Raw genomic sequence first — 15,594 nt, 5'->3', positions numbered from 1 at the left:
TAACCTGCTCTTCGCCCATCACCCCCCTACACACACAATTCCCATGGGGTCAGCCTGCTGTAGTATTGGAAGCTGCCGGGGACAGGGGTTGGAGCGGAACGCTGGCAGCTCCTTGCCCCTGCTCTGTAAAGGAGACGAGGGTTAAGATTTTCAGGTGGGCAATTGCTCTCTTTTTGTGGGCATGTTTGCTGCTGAGTGTTTGGTCCTGCCGGGAGCCGTTGACGGGAGCGCTGCGGTCGGGCGGTGCGGTGCTGCGCGGTGGGCAGCCTCTCTTTTAGGGTCAGAATTGGTGTGATGTAGCTCTAGAGACAGGATTCCTCCCACCCAGGGGCTGCTCAGTCTAAAGGTTCAGTATTGTCTCTTGTCTCTCCCCCTCTGCCAAGCTGTGAACGCAGAGATGGTCTCATGCCAACACACGTGCCGGATTCACGGATGAGGAAGGAATTAAATCTTCTCTGATTCAACCTCAAATGATCCTTTTGGCTGCAGCAAGCTGGGTGTGATTTCCTCAGGGCCCCTTCCCCCTGCCCCTGCAGGGATGAGGGTCACCTCGTGGCATGGAGAGGGACTTTGGGCTTTTCTCTCCATGTCTCTGCCCCTCCTTCAATTAAGCCAGTGCAGAGCAGACATGTTCCTGGAAGAAAGCAGCTAAGCTCAAAACCTGCCATATTAAGCTCCATTTTGCCAGCCATAACAGCCCGTTGCTAGCCTCGATTTCTGTTGGCACAAACATCTGCTGAGAGCTGAGTTCTGGTCTCAGGAAAGTTAGGTTTCTGTTAACCTCAGTAGGGCCACTATGCCTGCCTGAGTGTTTCAGTGTACATATTTTAAGTCCAAAGACTGTGGATTTTGAGGCCTGGATAGACTGAAACATTCCTGAGGAAACTGCAAAGAGTCATTGGGATCACAGGGGGACAGTTCCCACTCACCTCCTGAGCACCGAGCGCAGTGTTTCCCTGCCTGGGAGCGGTGCAGGGAGGTAGAGAATTGGGGTGCAGGGGTAATTCTTGGTTTTATGAGGAGGAAAACCTTTCCCATTAATAGCAACATCAGTTGCAGCCTGCATTATATTTTTTAAATTTACCGTAAACACAATGAGCTGTTTTATGATCCCTCTTGTGGCATGAAAAAAAAATACACTTACAAGAAAATCTCCCTATGAGCCCACTTGGCTAGACAGATCTCCACGCATTGAATTTCCTTGACCTTGGCATTCTCATTTCAAGATCCCTGCTCTCTGCTTCCAAAGCCTTGTCTGTCAGTTGCTTTACTTGCTCCCAGAGCAGTTCTTTAGTTCTTTATCCTCTATAGGGTCTACTTGCTTTTTCCTTCTTTTTTTCTTTTTTTTTTTTTTTTTTTTCCGATCGAGCAGTTTATTGTGGCAGCCCTTCATGACTGCAGCAGACTTGGAGCAACCAACATAGACCAGATGTCGTCCGTGTTTATAATTTGACAGGATGCCACAACATGGAGGGAGATTCACTAACAATGTGTTCTGCAAAGTATTTTCAGAACCACAGAGACAGCTGCCAGGAACTGAATTACAGCAGTTTCCCCCAGTGTCCGTTATATGCTCATTCTGCCCTCTCCATGTCTTTTATTTTTGCTGTTGCAATATCTCTGCACCTGCACTTCGTTGTACTGAAGTCCATCCAGCAGAAGTACAGACGACTCTCTCTCTTCCGCTCCTCTCGGAGGCTCCGTACGCAGGATAATCTTCTGCTGCAAGGAGCAGCAAACGCCGCTCACCCAGGCAGTGGTGCAAAACAGAACGGATCCCCTGTAGCACTTGCATCAGGCTGACTACATGGTCCAGTATCACCCTCTGCCCCTGCAGTAAATCCAGGAGGCAGCTAGTGATCACCTCCAAAAAACAGGTGATGTTGTCTGAGCTTCACGTGAGCCCGTTGTCAGCCAGGCTTCCAGGCTGTGCAGGCAGCTGGCTGCACGCATTCCAGCCCTGCCTGCGTGCTGCCAGGGTAGTCCTTGCTCACTGGTACCCTTTGTTTTTCCAGCCTTGATTCATTTAAGCTAGTGGAGAATAACAACTCTGGTGTAATAACTGGGCATCAGGCGTACGCTGGACCCTTTCAGGTCAGGACAGTGTCTTTCAGCAGTTAGAAGGAATCAGTTAAGTTGCTTATTGACACGTGATTGCCTGCTCATGCCCCTACCCGAGCTCTGTGGGCTTCGAATGCTTGCTTCGCTAAGGAGCTGTGGGGATGTTTCATGGATCTGGGTTCACGGTTGGCTTCCTTAGGTGCCCACACCAGTTTTTATCAACAGTTCAAAGCTAGCCGAAAAAACACGCTGTGGATTTTGGTGAAATGCAGGGAATTTTGTGCAGTTGGTTTAGGATAGTGGGGGACTGCCCATTTTGCATGATTTCAGCACTGTACTGTGACTTGTTGCTCAAAACTGGTCCCATGTTCACTTATAGAGATTGCAGACCTCAGGAGATCTTTCAACAAGTGTGATATTAGAGCAGGTGGAAGTCAAACCTCAGTGTCCTGTGTGATTTGGGGTTGTGGAAAGCTAAGCCTCTGTCCCTCCCATCCTCTTCCCCAGAGTTTTTTATGAAATATTGCCTAATTTGCCTTGCTTCTAGTTTTGCAGCCAAAGCAAATTCAAATCCTAGCTTGCGTACCACCGAGTTTCTCAGCCAGATGAACTAAGGGCAGAATGTTGGTGCCTAACATGAAGATAGTAGATACAGACTAGATGCCTTGAGTGGTGGGAGTGTTTGTGGATGACCTTACAGCTCTGGGTTGGCTGACACGTCTCCAGGCTGAAGTCCAGGAAAACTTGCTACCGTTTATCAGGGTAGTTATTTCTTCTGTGAGTGACAGGGCTGAGAACAGACAATCATTTAAAAGCAACCGGAGCTGTTGAGACAGCTGCACCACTGGCCTTTCTGATCAGCTTGTTAATCAACAGGATACATTTTACTGAGCATTAAGAAAAATATATGAGCCAGTTGGCAGTGAGAGACCTAATTTTTCATATCTTTTTCCTTCTTTCTTTTTTTTTTTTTTTTTAACCCTGACCCTCTTCACCAGAGCCTAAAGGACACAGAGGTGCAGAGGAGCAGCTAATACCACAGGGTAAGTCAATGGTTTCTGCCATTTCCTCTTTCAAAGCACAAAATGTTGCTGTGGCCAGTCCTGTACATGCTATGTCCCAAAAAGCAGAAGGGTCCTGTGGCCAGGAGTCCTCAGTGATTCAGACCCTCACAGAAACAGAGAGGCTGGTTTCTTCTTTGGGTTTTATCTGATCAGGGGCTTCTCTGGTTAGAGAGGTGAAATGCCAACTTTATCATCTCTGAGACGTCCTGCTCCCCCAGCACACAAAGGATGGAGAGCACTGCCCAGTGGAGAGGTGATTCACTGGAGGACATGTGGCTAGAGTGAGCAGGACATGTGCTGAGTGATGGGAGAAGACACCAGTACTCTCTTATTGGTATTGCCTGCCAGGGGCACTGAGAGCTGCTGGTGATGTTCTGGGCATCGTTGTGCTAAGCTCCGTACAGAGAATGCCCAGCTCCTGCACAGAGAGAACTCTCGGGAAGGAGAGGGAGCAGATGGTGTGTTGCAGGTTAATGGCAGGGCCAGGAAGAAAATCCAGGTCTCTGCACGTCTGATTTGATCTCCAGCAGTAGAATGCTCACTCTCTGCCTTTTTTTTTAATTTTATTTATTTTTCCCCATGGGTTTTCCTTTCATGGTTTTGCAGGATAAATACTCGCCACGGGCTTCAGCTCTCTGAAAGCAATGCCACTGCAGCAGAGCTGATTTATGCCAGCTGAAGATTTGGCCTGTTCATTTCCCTCCCCCCTTTTCCCTGAATCCTTCCCTCTTTCTTCTCCCTTTTGCACTTGTCTCTTTTATGCTGGTAACACCATTTGTCACCAGTATGAGCATTTGCCTGACACATTACTCAGTCCTGCTTCTCCTCGTCTTTCCTTTAGTGCTTTCCACCTTCAGGGAAGTAAGTGCCAGTTTCTTTAAAGCTCTGCTGCAGCAGCGTGATTGAGGATGCGAGCAGCAAATGATTGCTCCTGGTCTGCAGAAGTTCACAGGATTGAGTTATAAAGGATTGAGGCTGATTTATACAAGTGAGGAAATGTTTTGACCCACGCTCAGCACCACAGTGTGTTGTGCTTGCAAAACAGTTTCTGCTCTTCTTCCCTCTATGCCGGAAAGAATTTGCTGTAATAAAGTTTCAGGTGTGTTGGGGGTTTTTGGGAGGGGGGAGAAGCTGTTTGCAATACTGTGAACAAATGCTCTCGCTCTCCTAAATGGACTCCTGATAGCCTGCCCAAGCTTGCCAAGTACAGCATCCCCTGTCAGGTGAGAGGAGGAGCCCCTCTGTTCACAGAAAAATCTGCAGTTTGTGTCCTGTGGGTAAGCAAATTGATCCAAATTAAAACCTTACCTTAATTCCTTGTTCAATGCTCAGATCAGATCTTTATTGATGACTGAATAAAACAAAAGTACAGGCAGACACTCGCATACAAAGCCTTTGAAAAACCTAATTTCTTCAGCCTACCCAGTCTCACCATGGATTAGAGATGGATAGATCTCATTTTTGTAAGAAAAAATAATTTGGACATCTCTCCAGAATGGCAAAAAAACAGAAGAGAGGAAGGGGAATCTTTCAAGGGGATCTAATATTGGGGGATTGTTGCTTTGTTGTGAGAAATGCAGAGTTTGGATGAATGTCTGGGGGGACAAGGCTTTGTGCCCTAGGTGGGTTGTCCCACACCTAGAGTAGGAACCAGATCCAAATGTGGGAGCTGCAAATCTGTGAGCCTTGGTTTTTATTATGTGGTGCCAGCTCTGACGGTGTTAGTTGGCCCACTTCTTTCTTTTTTCTCTTCTCTCCTTCTATTCCCATCCGTTCTTCTCCACCCCCTACATGCAGCAGGTTCTCCTGGCACCGCTCTTGGAAGATCCAGTACCTTTTCAGATACCAGGGAAGGGGAAGGACACAGCTTAACAGTTGATCAAAACTGAAGCTGCATTCTGCTGGGTTATGGTCATACCTACTATACAGACTAAAACTTGAAATCTGAGTGCACTGAACTTTGGACTCAGACAGATCTGGCTTTGTAGCTTCATCTGCCACTGCTTTCAAATACTGAAAGCCCTTTGGTAGCCCAGAAACCGGGAACCTCTGACTCTCTTGGCTCTGACAGTTGATGCCTTTATTGTAACCATTAACCACCTAATCTGAGCAGACAGACTAACTCACCCACCTCTCTAAGGTATTAAAGGCTTCACTGGTGTTTGCACAGTATTTAAGTGTGTCTTTCCAAAGCAGCTACTACTTTTGTGAGCCAAAGATGCACAGTGTTTTTCTGAAAAACACTATAAAATTGCCAAGTGTTGTTATTATTTTGATATTCTAAAGATAACAGCATTAAGATTTTGTTTAGTGTTATCAGAAATAGTCACTTTCAGATTTCAAACGCTGCCTGCACCTTTTGTGTGCTTACTGGGGGTCCGAGTGGACTTGCCAAGAAGCGTCCTGCTGGGCTGTAATTAGTGTGTTACTGGTATTTCCAGATGGGTTTGCTCAGCACCTTATTCATTGATATAAATTAGTAACATCTAGTTACTTCAAAAGTATGGGTGCATTAATTTCAGTTTGGGTTGAAAAATGCTTGAGCACAGCATGGTACACTTGTTAGATGAATGAAAACAGGAGAAAAGCGGGAAGCGACTTTGATGCAGAATCTCTGGGTGGTAAGTATAGGTCAGCCAGAGCAAGTGGGAGACAGCGTTTGCTTTACTTTTGCAAATATATTTCGTGTATTTTGATACCCTGGGACTACCACGGAGCTGACACGCGTACCTGGATGAAGCTAGCAATGGAGTGCTTGAGGGAGCATCCGGACACTGCCCCGAGCCATTCACACCTTGGGAAGGGGACAGTGTGGGCTCCGTTTAGCTTTGACCAGCACATCCCAGCTGGAGGAACACACCCTTTTTGGGGTGAGCCTTGTGCATGGGGACGTGCTTGTTTCTTTAAAGATCGGAGGAAGAAGAGGAGAAGCAAGGTCCAGTCTGGCTCTTCTCCCCTACACACCAGCCAGCTCTTGCCACCAGTACTGTACTGTCTGTGCAAAGCTGCATGTCTCCCTTTTCCATCTTTGAGTCCCTCTCTTCTGGTTTCTAGGTTGCTAAAGGCCTTCTGACCTCAGCAGTGTCCTAACCTCCAACTAATTTCCTTTCTGAATGTTTTCAGGGCTGCCAGGACAGGTTGGTCCTCCAGGCCCAGTTGGACCAACTGGTCTTCCAGGACCACCAGGGCCAAAAGGAGAGAAGGGACAACCTGGTGAGAGGGGCCCAGCAGGGCCTCCAGGTAAGTCCTGGGGGAGGGCAGTGCTACCATGATAGGAGGTATTTCACTTTACACAAATTATCTGTGACAACGGATCATAAAAGGATGTTGAGCATCTTCAGTTGGTATTGAATCCACTCCAGCGAGTTCCCTACGCACCGAAATCAGCCAGCAGTTCTCAGAGCAGGCAACCACCTGCATGAGCAATGACAATCTCTGGGATTTCCGTGGAGCTGGAGAGAGCTTGTCCCAGAAAGCTGCAGAGCAGGATCATGTTTCCCCATCCTGCTCAGGAGCTGTAAAAAACAGCCTCCCATCTGTCAGACTTTGGAGAAGAGTGTTCCCTGTTTAACCCTCTCGCTGTGTGCCTGTTGTAACTGGTTTTTTATCCACCATTTGTGTCAAGCTGTCAGACACCAGGATGTCAAACTAACACTGCTTTTGTGTGTTAAGGGAAAAGGTTGTGAGGCCATTCTTTCAGAATACACTCCATTCCAGAGCTAGGAGACTTGCTTCATCCCCAAAATGTTCCTAAATCTTTTGATGAAGGCGATACTACACGATAGGTGCCAGATCTCAGGCTCTGTGCTTTCTGTGTGCCTGAAAGGCTGTGCCTTGTAAATCTGAGCTCGGGAAAGATTTGAAACTTGGAGCGTGTCTCAAATGTGAGAGCAGCCCTCCTGAATGCTTTTTTGGCATTTTCTGGCAACCTGTCAATGGCTCAAGTCTGGCCAAGGATGTGTCTGCCTTTTGGTTCCTCAGTTTGCAGCGAGAGCCTTCCAGCCCCACAGGAAGCAGAATCGGGCTGCTGCTGGACTGACTGGCTTCCTGTTGGTCTCTCTGTGCTTCCCGGCAGTCAGGTGACAAGAGGTGTGCATGGAGGGGAAGAGGAAGAGCAGCTCTTGATTTCATGCCTTGCTGCCTTTAGTTTCTTGCTCAGCCTCGGGGAGGGGCAGATTTTACTCTTTGAGGAATTAAGCGTCACAGCACCTTTGAGCCAAGTAAGGCTTTGCTGAGGAAGACACTAAAGGCAAATAATGGAAAATTGGGATGCTGTTTCTATTTCCACCTCCTGCCCTAATTCTCACAATTACAGTTCAGGACAGAAATCTTTTGTCTTTTTACTGCCTTTTTGCACAGTAGCATCCATTAGCACGTCTTCAAATGCACTAACACATCCTCTCCTGCCTCTGCACAGGGCTGTTGGGACCTCAAGGACCAAGAGGACTTCCAGGAGAAACGGGGATCCCAGGTCCCCCAGGTCCTCCAGGGCCACCCGCCACCCCAAGCCTCCCTCTTACCTTCCAACAAGGGGTTCTCTACTCACTCCAGCCCACAGCTGAAAAAGAAAGTAAGTTTTCTCCTCGGTTCACTTTTTTTCTGGTACATCAGCAGAGTGGGCAGGCATAGAGCAGCTCAGCAATTCCTCCCACCTCCCTGCTAGGCTCTGCCACGGCCCTGACTTCCCTGGGAGAAGCCAGACAATCTGCTTCCATGGTGTGGGTCTCTTGGAAGTCCAAGATGAAACATGTAAGACTTAGAAGCTAGAGGAGTTCACCTTCTCCGAAATGAGGAACTAAGTCACTGCTTATCTAAAACCATCAGTAAGAACAGGGTTTGGGGGATTTATAGTTGTTTCTTGTGCCTCTTTTTCTGGGCTCATTGTAGCTTTGAGGAGGCAACTCGGTGTCCTTTAAGCTTCTGTCATGAGTAGTTGCTGTGAAGAGGGCCTCTAGTGAAATGGCAGAGCTCAGGTAAATCACCAGACACAAGCGGGCAGAGAAATAAATACCGCAGTCTGGTGCTGGTGCAGTGACACTGCGCTGTTGGGAGACCTCTTGGTGCCACTGCTGCAGTGCTGCGGGGCTCAGGGGCACTCAGGAATAAGCACCGAAGGTTTGCGACGCTGAGCTGGCATAACAAGGGCATCTGTTAAACGCGTCTCTCTTCCTGCCCCCCGGATGCGTCTTCCACTTGTGTTTCTGGTACAACAACATTATATCACATCCACGCATGACACGGACCTACAAACTCGAAAGCCCAGACCAGGAGCCATGATTTATCCCTTCTCTGTAGCTGGATGGTCCGGGTTTCTTTAAGCCTATGGTGATTTAAAAATATATTTATTTGATTTGTGTTGTGCCTGATATGACAAGGCACATCATGTGCTTTTGTCTGACCACGCTCAGATTTGGGCTCGATCTGATTTCTCCTGGTCCAGTCTTGTGTAGCTGGCACCTAATAATGATAAAGCAGGGCTCAGCTGTGTCTCCACTTGGCTTGTAAACTCCTGAAGCCCCGGCTCTGCCAGGTCTCCCATCTCCACTCCCCCAGACTTCAGCTGTGCCTCTGCCTCAGCTCTTCTGCTCACATCTAGTTTCAAAGCTCAGTTGTATTAGTGAAAGCCGAGGATTAGTAAGTCTCCCTGTGTCTGACAGTTTTCTAAAGCTTTCCTTTTCCTCCACCCACTCTGCTCTCCAGACTCCTTTTCCTGAAAGTGAACAGATGTATTTTTAATTTGGGAAGAATTTTAACAGCTCAATTTCGTGTTCAGTTACTTGGAGCATATGGGCAGCATGAAATTAATTGTGATTCAATACTAAGATTTTCAATAAATGGAGATTGAGCTGCTGCATTCGTGAGCCTTATAACAAGAAAGTTTTGCATTACAGTCACTGCCTCACAGGGTCACACCAAATGGTGCCGCTCTGCATTCAGCCTTGTATTCCAAAGGATCCTTAAGGATGGTTTGGGCACTGCTGCTGCCACCTCCCTCCAACTACCCTTTAAATTAAACTTTTTCTTGCAAAGTAATGGATAAATTAAAAAGAGTATAAAGGCATTGATAACATGGCCTTCGCAGCTGATGTGTGAGAAGGATGAACTCTGTATTGTCCAAAACTGGGAAGTGGATAAATGAGTGGATAAATATCTGTACTAATGGCCACCACTGGGCAGCAACAGGCTCCCACATGGACCTGAGGACCGTGAGTAAATGGTGGCCGTTACATCCGTGAGGCAGCCCTGTGCTTCTCCCCCGTATCTGTGGTGATTTCTTGATTTGCAGAAGGAGTAGCCCAAAACTCTATGACAATTTTTCTCACTTTAAAATTTTTTCTTAATACAAGTCTCACTGCAAGTGTAAGTTACCTGTGTGATCATGATAAAGTTACAGCAATATCAAGACCATTTTCTTATAAAAATTACCATTTTACTTACGGGTTGGCTGATTTTGCCTACTAGATGTTGGTGGAAAGCTGATCCTCTACAACCAATAAAACTTAGCCTTGTAAATTCTGAGCAGATTTTTTGAACAATTTATTTATTTTTTTTTAAATAGACCACATCTGAAAACTATAAACACAAGATTCCAGCTGCTGACAGCAGAGGGAAGCATATTCCTGGTAATGGGCATGTGCACCCACGGAGATGTGAGAAAGCTGTATCAGGGTATTAGTTGTGCCTGAACATGGTTAATACATGTGCCTTTATTAATCACAACAAGTTCCCGTTGGCAATGTTTATCAGCGAGCAGAAGCCAAAAATGGCAAGACAAATATTTTCTCACAGTTTCACTGTGCTGTGGTGAAGAAATTGGTCCCAGTTGTCTCCCTCCAGATCAGGTAGCAGAAAGAAATTAAGACAGTATTACTTCATTTCCATCCTGTCTCAACAAATCAAGCCTGTAACGGGGGAATTTATCCCTTAGAACCGTTAGTCGCAGGGCAGAAGCTGGAGCGCCATGCCCCGCTGCCGCGGCTGCTGCTGCGACCATCGCTTGCTTCCTCTGCCGCTTAAAACTGAGCGGGGCAGGTACATGGTCTAGAGCCAGCTCAGTCTGCTTTCTCGTGCTAAAGCTAAGGCGATTTGTAAGGAAAAGAGGAAAGGAGGCAGCTTTCACTCTGTTGAGGGCTATGTTTTCTTGCATCTCAAAGATTTCGGTTTGCAAAGGACGCACGAGATAGTATTAACCTATTTTGCAGGGAGAGCAAGGGGAAACCGAGGCACAGCAGCCTTGCTTGTGCACCCAGCATGTCACTGGTGAAAAAGAGTAGAACAGAGATTCGCCAAGTGACATCCCAGTGCCTGCTGCCATGCATAGCCCTTCCTGAGCAAGGGAGACAGAGCAGAGGAAGCAAAGGGGAAGGAGAAGAGGAAGGGAACAGCATTTGATTTTAAAAACTACACCACTTGCTTTCAAAGCTGTTTGTGCCCGTGCCTCTGAGGTGCCTTGCCACTCTGGCTGGGCAAGTTTCACTGCCTCGTTCAGGGCATTTCTGTGCGGGTTTGGGTTTCCCCTTTGCAGGATATTTGTGTTCTCTTCCAGAGGACATAGGTGCTTGTATCTGCCCAGGTCAGACTGGTTGCACTGTTCCTCTTCAATCGAAGAGGAGTTGGAAATTGGCTAGGAGTTGGAAAGCTCCTGGAGCAAATCGTGTATCAAGGTCTTCTCAAATGAGGCAGTAGTCTGCCTTCTGCTTTGGTGTAACCAGAAGCACTGAAACAAAACTGAGTCCTTGAGCCCAGCAGAGCCTGGGTGAACGCAGGAGATGGCTGAGAAGGAAAGATTCCCACTATCATTTGTTGCCAGAGTTAATTTTGTGGCTACTGTAACAGCCTTCAGCTGCAGTGAGCCCCAGAATGTCCCCGTTTATAAGGAGAAGGGAGTTTATAAGGAAATCCAAGTTCTTTCTGCTGCTTTATGGGAATATGGAGAGATCCCCTTAAAAAAATATGAGGATTGTGTTTTAACACACTTCAATCCCAGTTTATTCACAGTATGTTTCATTCAGAGCTCACCCTGGAAGGAAACTGTGATTTGAAAGAGTTGTACCTGGCCAGGCAGCTGAGGAAGGAGCCGCTCTGGGTTTCCTGCATGTCCATACTCCTGTGCTGCAGAGGCCAAATCAGCAGCTACTGAGCTCAAGGGCTGTTGAGCAGAGCTGTCTGCTGTCACAGTTATGGAATCACCTTTCATAAAAAACTTTGAGTCAAATGTCAGGATAGGTGGCTTTGTGGGAGTAACTCTGTCATCATAATAATGTACCATTTAGCTGGAATGTTTTGTAAGCCAAATCTTTATCCGTGGCTTACCTCCAGCAGTAATTAAATCCTGGTTGCTCGCAGCCCATCCTCTCCCCCTCTCAGTGAATGTGCATTTGATTTCGTTGACCGCTTGTTCTTTAAAAAGAAAAGACTCTGCAATTGTTAATGCCTTCACCGCTGTTCAATGCTCATTTCCCAATTTCATCTTGCTCCCAAGCCATGATGGATTTTGACATGGTCAAATAAAACTCAAATTAATTGGATTACACACTTCACTTGGGTACCTTTCCTTCTGAACATGAAAACAGTCTCAGTTGTTTTGTTTCAGGGATGTGAAGAAGGAAAGATGGATGGGGTTAGAAACAATAGTCAAAGAAATACCTGCTTGCATTCAGGCTTTAGGCATGAAATTTGGTTCTCAGAGGGTTCTGGGTTAGATCTTGTGCTGTTCTGCTGCCAGGAAGGCATTGCCGATACACTGTCATCCTTGGCAGTTGAAGAGATTTCAGTTTTCTCTAGGAACTGCTTTCAAACAACTTGCTTGAAAGTCTTCTCTATCATTGCCGATGGTCTAGAAGTTGAAAAGACTTCATAATGTGTCTGCTAACATTTCTGGAGATTGCATGTTATGTCCTTTGGGCTGGACTCTGTTGAGTAAACAAACACCCTTCTGATCTTCCTGGCGTCAGCTGATATTTACATCAATATAGCAGTCTTCTACACCTGCAAAGGGTTCCCCTGAATTCTGCTGTGATGAGTTCAAGAGATGAGTGAAATGAAACATGAGTAAGTTTGAGGTCAAGGGCAGGAGGAGATTGACGTTATTACTGCAAGGTGGCCCCCAGCTATGGAAAATGTGGACTTTTCAGAGGATTTACTATCCCGATGACCAGGAGCTAATCTTCATCCAGGTTAAATGCAACAGGAAATACACAGTTGGTCCTATAGCACTGGTCAGGACAGTGGATTGCAAATCTTAGCAGCTTCAGGACATGGAGGTTCCCTTCCTTGCTCTGTGACCTTGGTGTCTTGGTCAGTCACGGAATTTTTTCCCCGAGGTTTCCACAACTGTCAAAAAGCGTTGTGGGATGCTCAGTTGAAAGATTCTGCCATACAGGTACACCCCCAGACTACTACCTACAGGACAGTTCCATAGGGAATAGAGTTGTTGGATACGGTATTGGAATTGCAAAAAATAATGAGTTGCTTTTTTAGATGTAGTTCTGTTTTTTCTATTCAGTCACCAGCTGAAGTGGTAAGTCCATTGGTTCAAGTAGGAGGGCAGCTACAGGCTGCTGATTTTTATTCCTAACAGCAGAGGACTGAGAAAGATATGTGAAAGCACAAAATTCCTCCAATTCCTGCTGATGCTTTTCCCCTCCTTGCTCCACTCCCATTTCCATCTATTTCCCAGAACTCAGTGGCCCTGCCCAAGCTGGCCAGTTGAACACTTAAAATAATCCTGAACGGCAAGTGAGTCCTGACTACGTGGAAGGGGCAGAGCACACACTCTCCCCAGGCTTTGCTGCATCCTTAGACCTCAGGATATCTCCCACCATGACCTGGGTGGCTTGGGGAGCTTACTGGGTCGGTGGGGATATGCTGGACTGCCGGACTGACTCAGCAGTTCACTGATGCCAGACACGAGGAAGCTCCAAATCCATGTTTGATTTCTCAGCTTGCCAGAAGCCAGATGTGTCTTGGAGATGGCAAATTTTGGGTCAGTTATTGCTGTACAGTGCAGAGCTACTCTTAATCTGCTTTGGCATTCAAAGGTAGGATTATACAGGTGTGCAGGAGCACCAATGTTTTGACAGAAAGGACAACTTTTCTGGGGTTATCAGAGGTGGAATGAGCAGCTCGGCAGGTCTGGGGGATGCAGCCTGTGCCCTTAGAGAGCAAAGGGCAATTGGTCCAAGAGCCCAAATTTTGCATCCTGAAGCACTGCTCGCCCTTGGCCAGCAACAGGCGCCAAAGGATTTTGGAGAGAAGTCCTGGCTGCTGGGACTGGGCAGCTCTTGCTGCAGGAACACTAACTGCTCTGCTCTTTACCGCAGATGGAGAACCCCAGCTGGCCTCCACCGTCATAGACACCATCATGGCTGGCCTGCCAGGACCGCGGGGAGCCCCAGGCCCCATTGGGCCACCAGGTAATAAACTGATTTGAGCTGCAAACCTGTGATGGTGGGGAAGATGAGCAAAAGAAATTTCTGGAGACTGGAGTAGTCTGTGGGATGCCTGTAGGGAAAGCAAGTGGTCCTCATTGGAAGGGCAGTAGAGCAGCGGGTCCAGGAGTGGGGAGGGTGGCAGGAAGTAACCAGGTTTCTTATCTGATAGATTGTTTTACCTTTGACAAGGCACATCTTCAGAAGGTAATAATTAAATACTGTCTTTAAGAATGGGTGGTCCAGTGAGTTCCTTTATGAGAGCAGAGTTGTTCTCGCTGCTGCTGTGATCCTGTCCTGTCGCTGTAGATCTCCACTGAGCAGGATCTGGCCAGCTGCTCTGGAATATGTATGCAGACTTTGGAGCTAGTTTGAGCTATTCCAGATTTTCACCAGTATAACTGAAATCAGAATCTGGGATGAAAATTCAGTGGCAAGTCTTCTTTTCCTCTGTGCGATGGGTGGCTTAAACGATAGCATTCCTGCAAACATCAGCACTTCTCTGTATGATGCATATTTAGGTGTGAACTCCCATTAGTTGCAGAAAAGGGTTTTCCTTTCATTATGAGGGCCTTTCATTTATGCTTCAGTTCCTTTATTCTTTGACTTAAGCATTTGTATGGTGCATTAATGATTGAGGCTGATTCAGCTGTACTTTGTGTATAATGTCCACATTGTTTCATCTCAAGGGTTGTGACAACTAAAGCAGAGAGGAGTATTGCTAAATTCAGACTAAGCAAATATCCTGTCTCCCATTTGCAGGTATAATTCAACAGCTACTGTTGAGATATAATTATTTTTCCAAAAGGAATGAGTCTGTTAAGTGACTGTGTAAAACAAGTTGACCTGTTTAGACGGTGTTTAACTCGTCCTGGAAGCAGACTCTTCTGTGGTATAGACTTTAAAAGAATTTATTGCCACTGGAGTGAACAAAGAACAAGAGAGCACTTTGCTTTTCCACAGTCAGCCTCTCATGCTGGCTACGTCCAAACCCCGTCTCCTTCATGTTCATCATCAACCTTCTGACAACACTAGAGAGACAGACCATAGCAGGCTTGTGGACTTCCCTTGCCACCTATGAGACTCTCTTTCAGGAACAGCAACTGTAGTATCTTGCTCTGATGTAGCTGTTTCATGGATCTAGTTTAAGTTTTCTCAAAAGCTGTCATTTTAAACAATGGGAATGAAGCATGTTACTGACATCCTCTCTGCTTGTCTTCACCTTTTTTTCCTCCCAGAGCTCTAACATCTTCCCTAGGCCATAGGGATATCTTATATTAGGATGTGGGTATCCAATAAACCAGTGTGTGATGAAGCACTTGTGCTGTAGTCCAGTGACCGACAAACAGTTCTTACCTATCGAGAGACGAAGCAGAACAATGAAAGAAGTGCATATGTTTGGAATTTAGGGTCCTTCCTTCTGAATCTCCTTAAAATTGTCTCAAATGATGATTCCCACCAGGACCACCAGGCGCATCAGGACCCAAAGGGCCACCAGGACCTATCGGAGTCCCTGGATCACAAGTAAGGCGCTGAGGGGCTGAGGGGCAGAGTCGGGGGTTAGGTGAGAAGCATCTTCTCATTGCACAAAGAGGGAGAGTACCCCGTGAAATTCTGTGATTTCAATACCTTTTTTTTTTGTTCTATGTTGTGTTGAGAGGTTGAAATGGTTGTGCTTCCCAGATCTCCTCTTCTTCATAACAACATATCTTGCTGTTGCTGTGTCAAAACGTTTCACTGTGGCCTGAGTTGATGCAAAGGATCTGACATCAGCTTTACTAACACGGTGATAGAAAAATACTGCGTTTCCTGTGGAACACAGAAAAAGAACAAAAATGCATCAATGGGAATTCACTGATTCACCAAAGTGAATTTGTTAATCCTATTTTTTCTGAAATACCACTTCCTATTCAAGAAAAATATCACAAATCCCCATCAGTTTGATTATTTATCAATACTAAAGTTGTGGAGAGGGGAGATAGTAATGGAGTGTGATAAACTCACTCAAAAGAATTTATGGTAGAAGGGCAAAGTACTCG

General features: G+C 46.5%; 1 protein-coding gene across 1 annotated transcript in view; it reads left to right on the top strand.

The window, feature by feature from the left end:
- COL26A1 (collagen type XXVI alpha 1 chain) overlaps window positions 1-15,594 on the top strand; it is a 196,706-nt gene that overhangs the window by 169,290 nt on the left and 11,822 nt on the right. The window contains exons 7-11 of the mRNA XM_086624752.1: window positions 3,060-3,104; window positions 6,249-6,365; window positions 7,543-7,695; window positions 13,448-13,540; window positions 15,018-15,079. Coding sequence (XP_086480878.1) covers window positions 3,060-3,104; window positions 6,249-6,365; window positions 7,543-7,695; window positions 13,448-13,540; window positions 15,018-15,079 — 470 coding nt within the window. The remainder of the gene's footprint in view (window positions 1-3,059; window positions 3,105-6,248; window positions 6,366-7,542; window positions 7,696-13,447; window positions 13,541-15,017; window positions 15,080-15,594) is intronic.

The sequence above is a fragment of the Tauraco erythrolophus genome, chromosome 21 (assembly GCF_009769465.1).
Source record: "Tauraco erythrolophus isolate bTauEry1 chromosome 21, bTauEry1.pri, whole genome shotgun sequence".
Taxonomy (NCBI): Eukaryota; Metazoa; Chordata; class Aves; order Musophagiformes; family Musophagidae; genus Tauraco; species Tauraco erythrolophus.
This window is presented reverse-complemented; position numbering and strand designations above follow the sequence as displayed.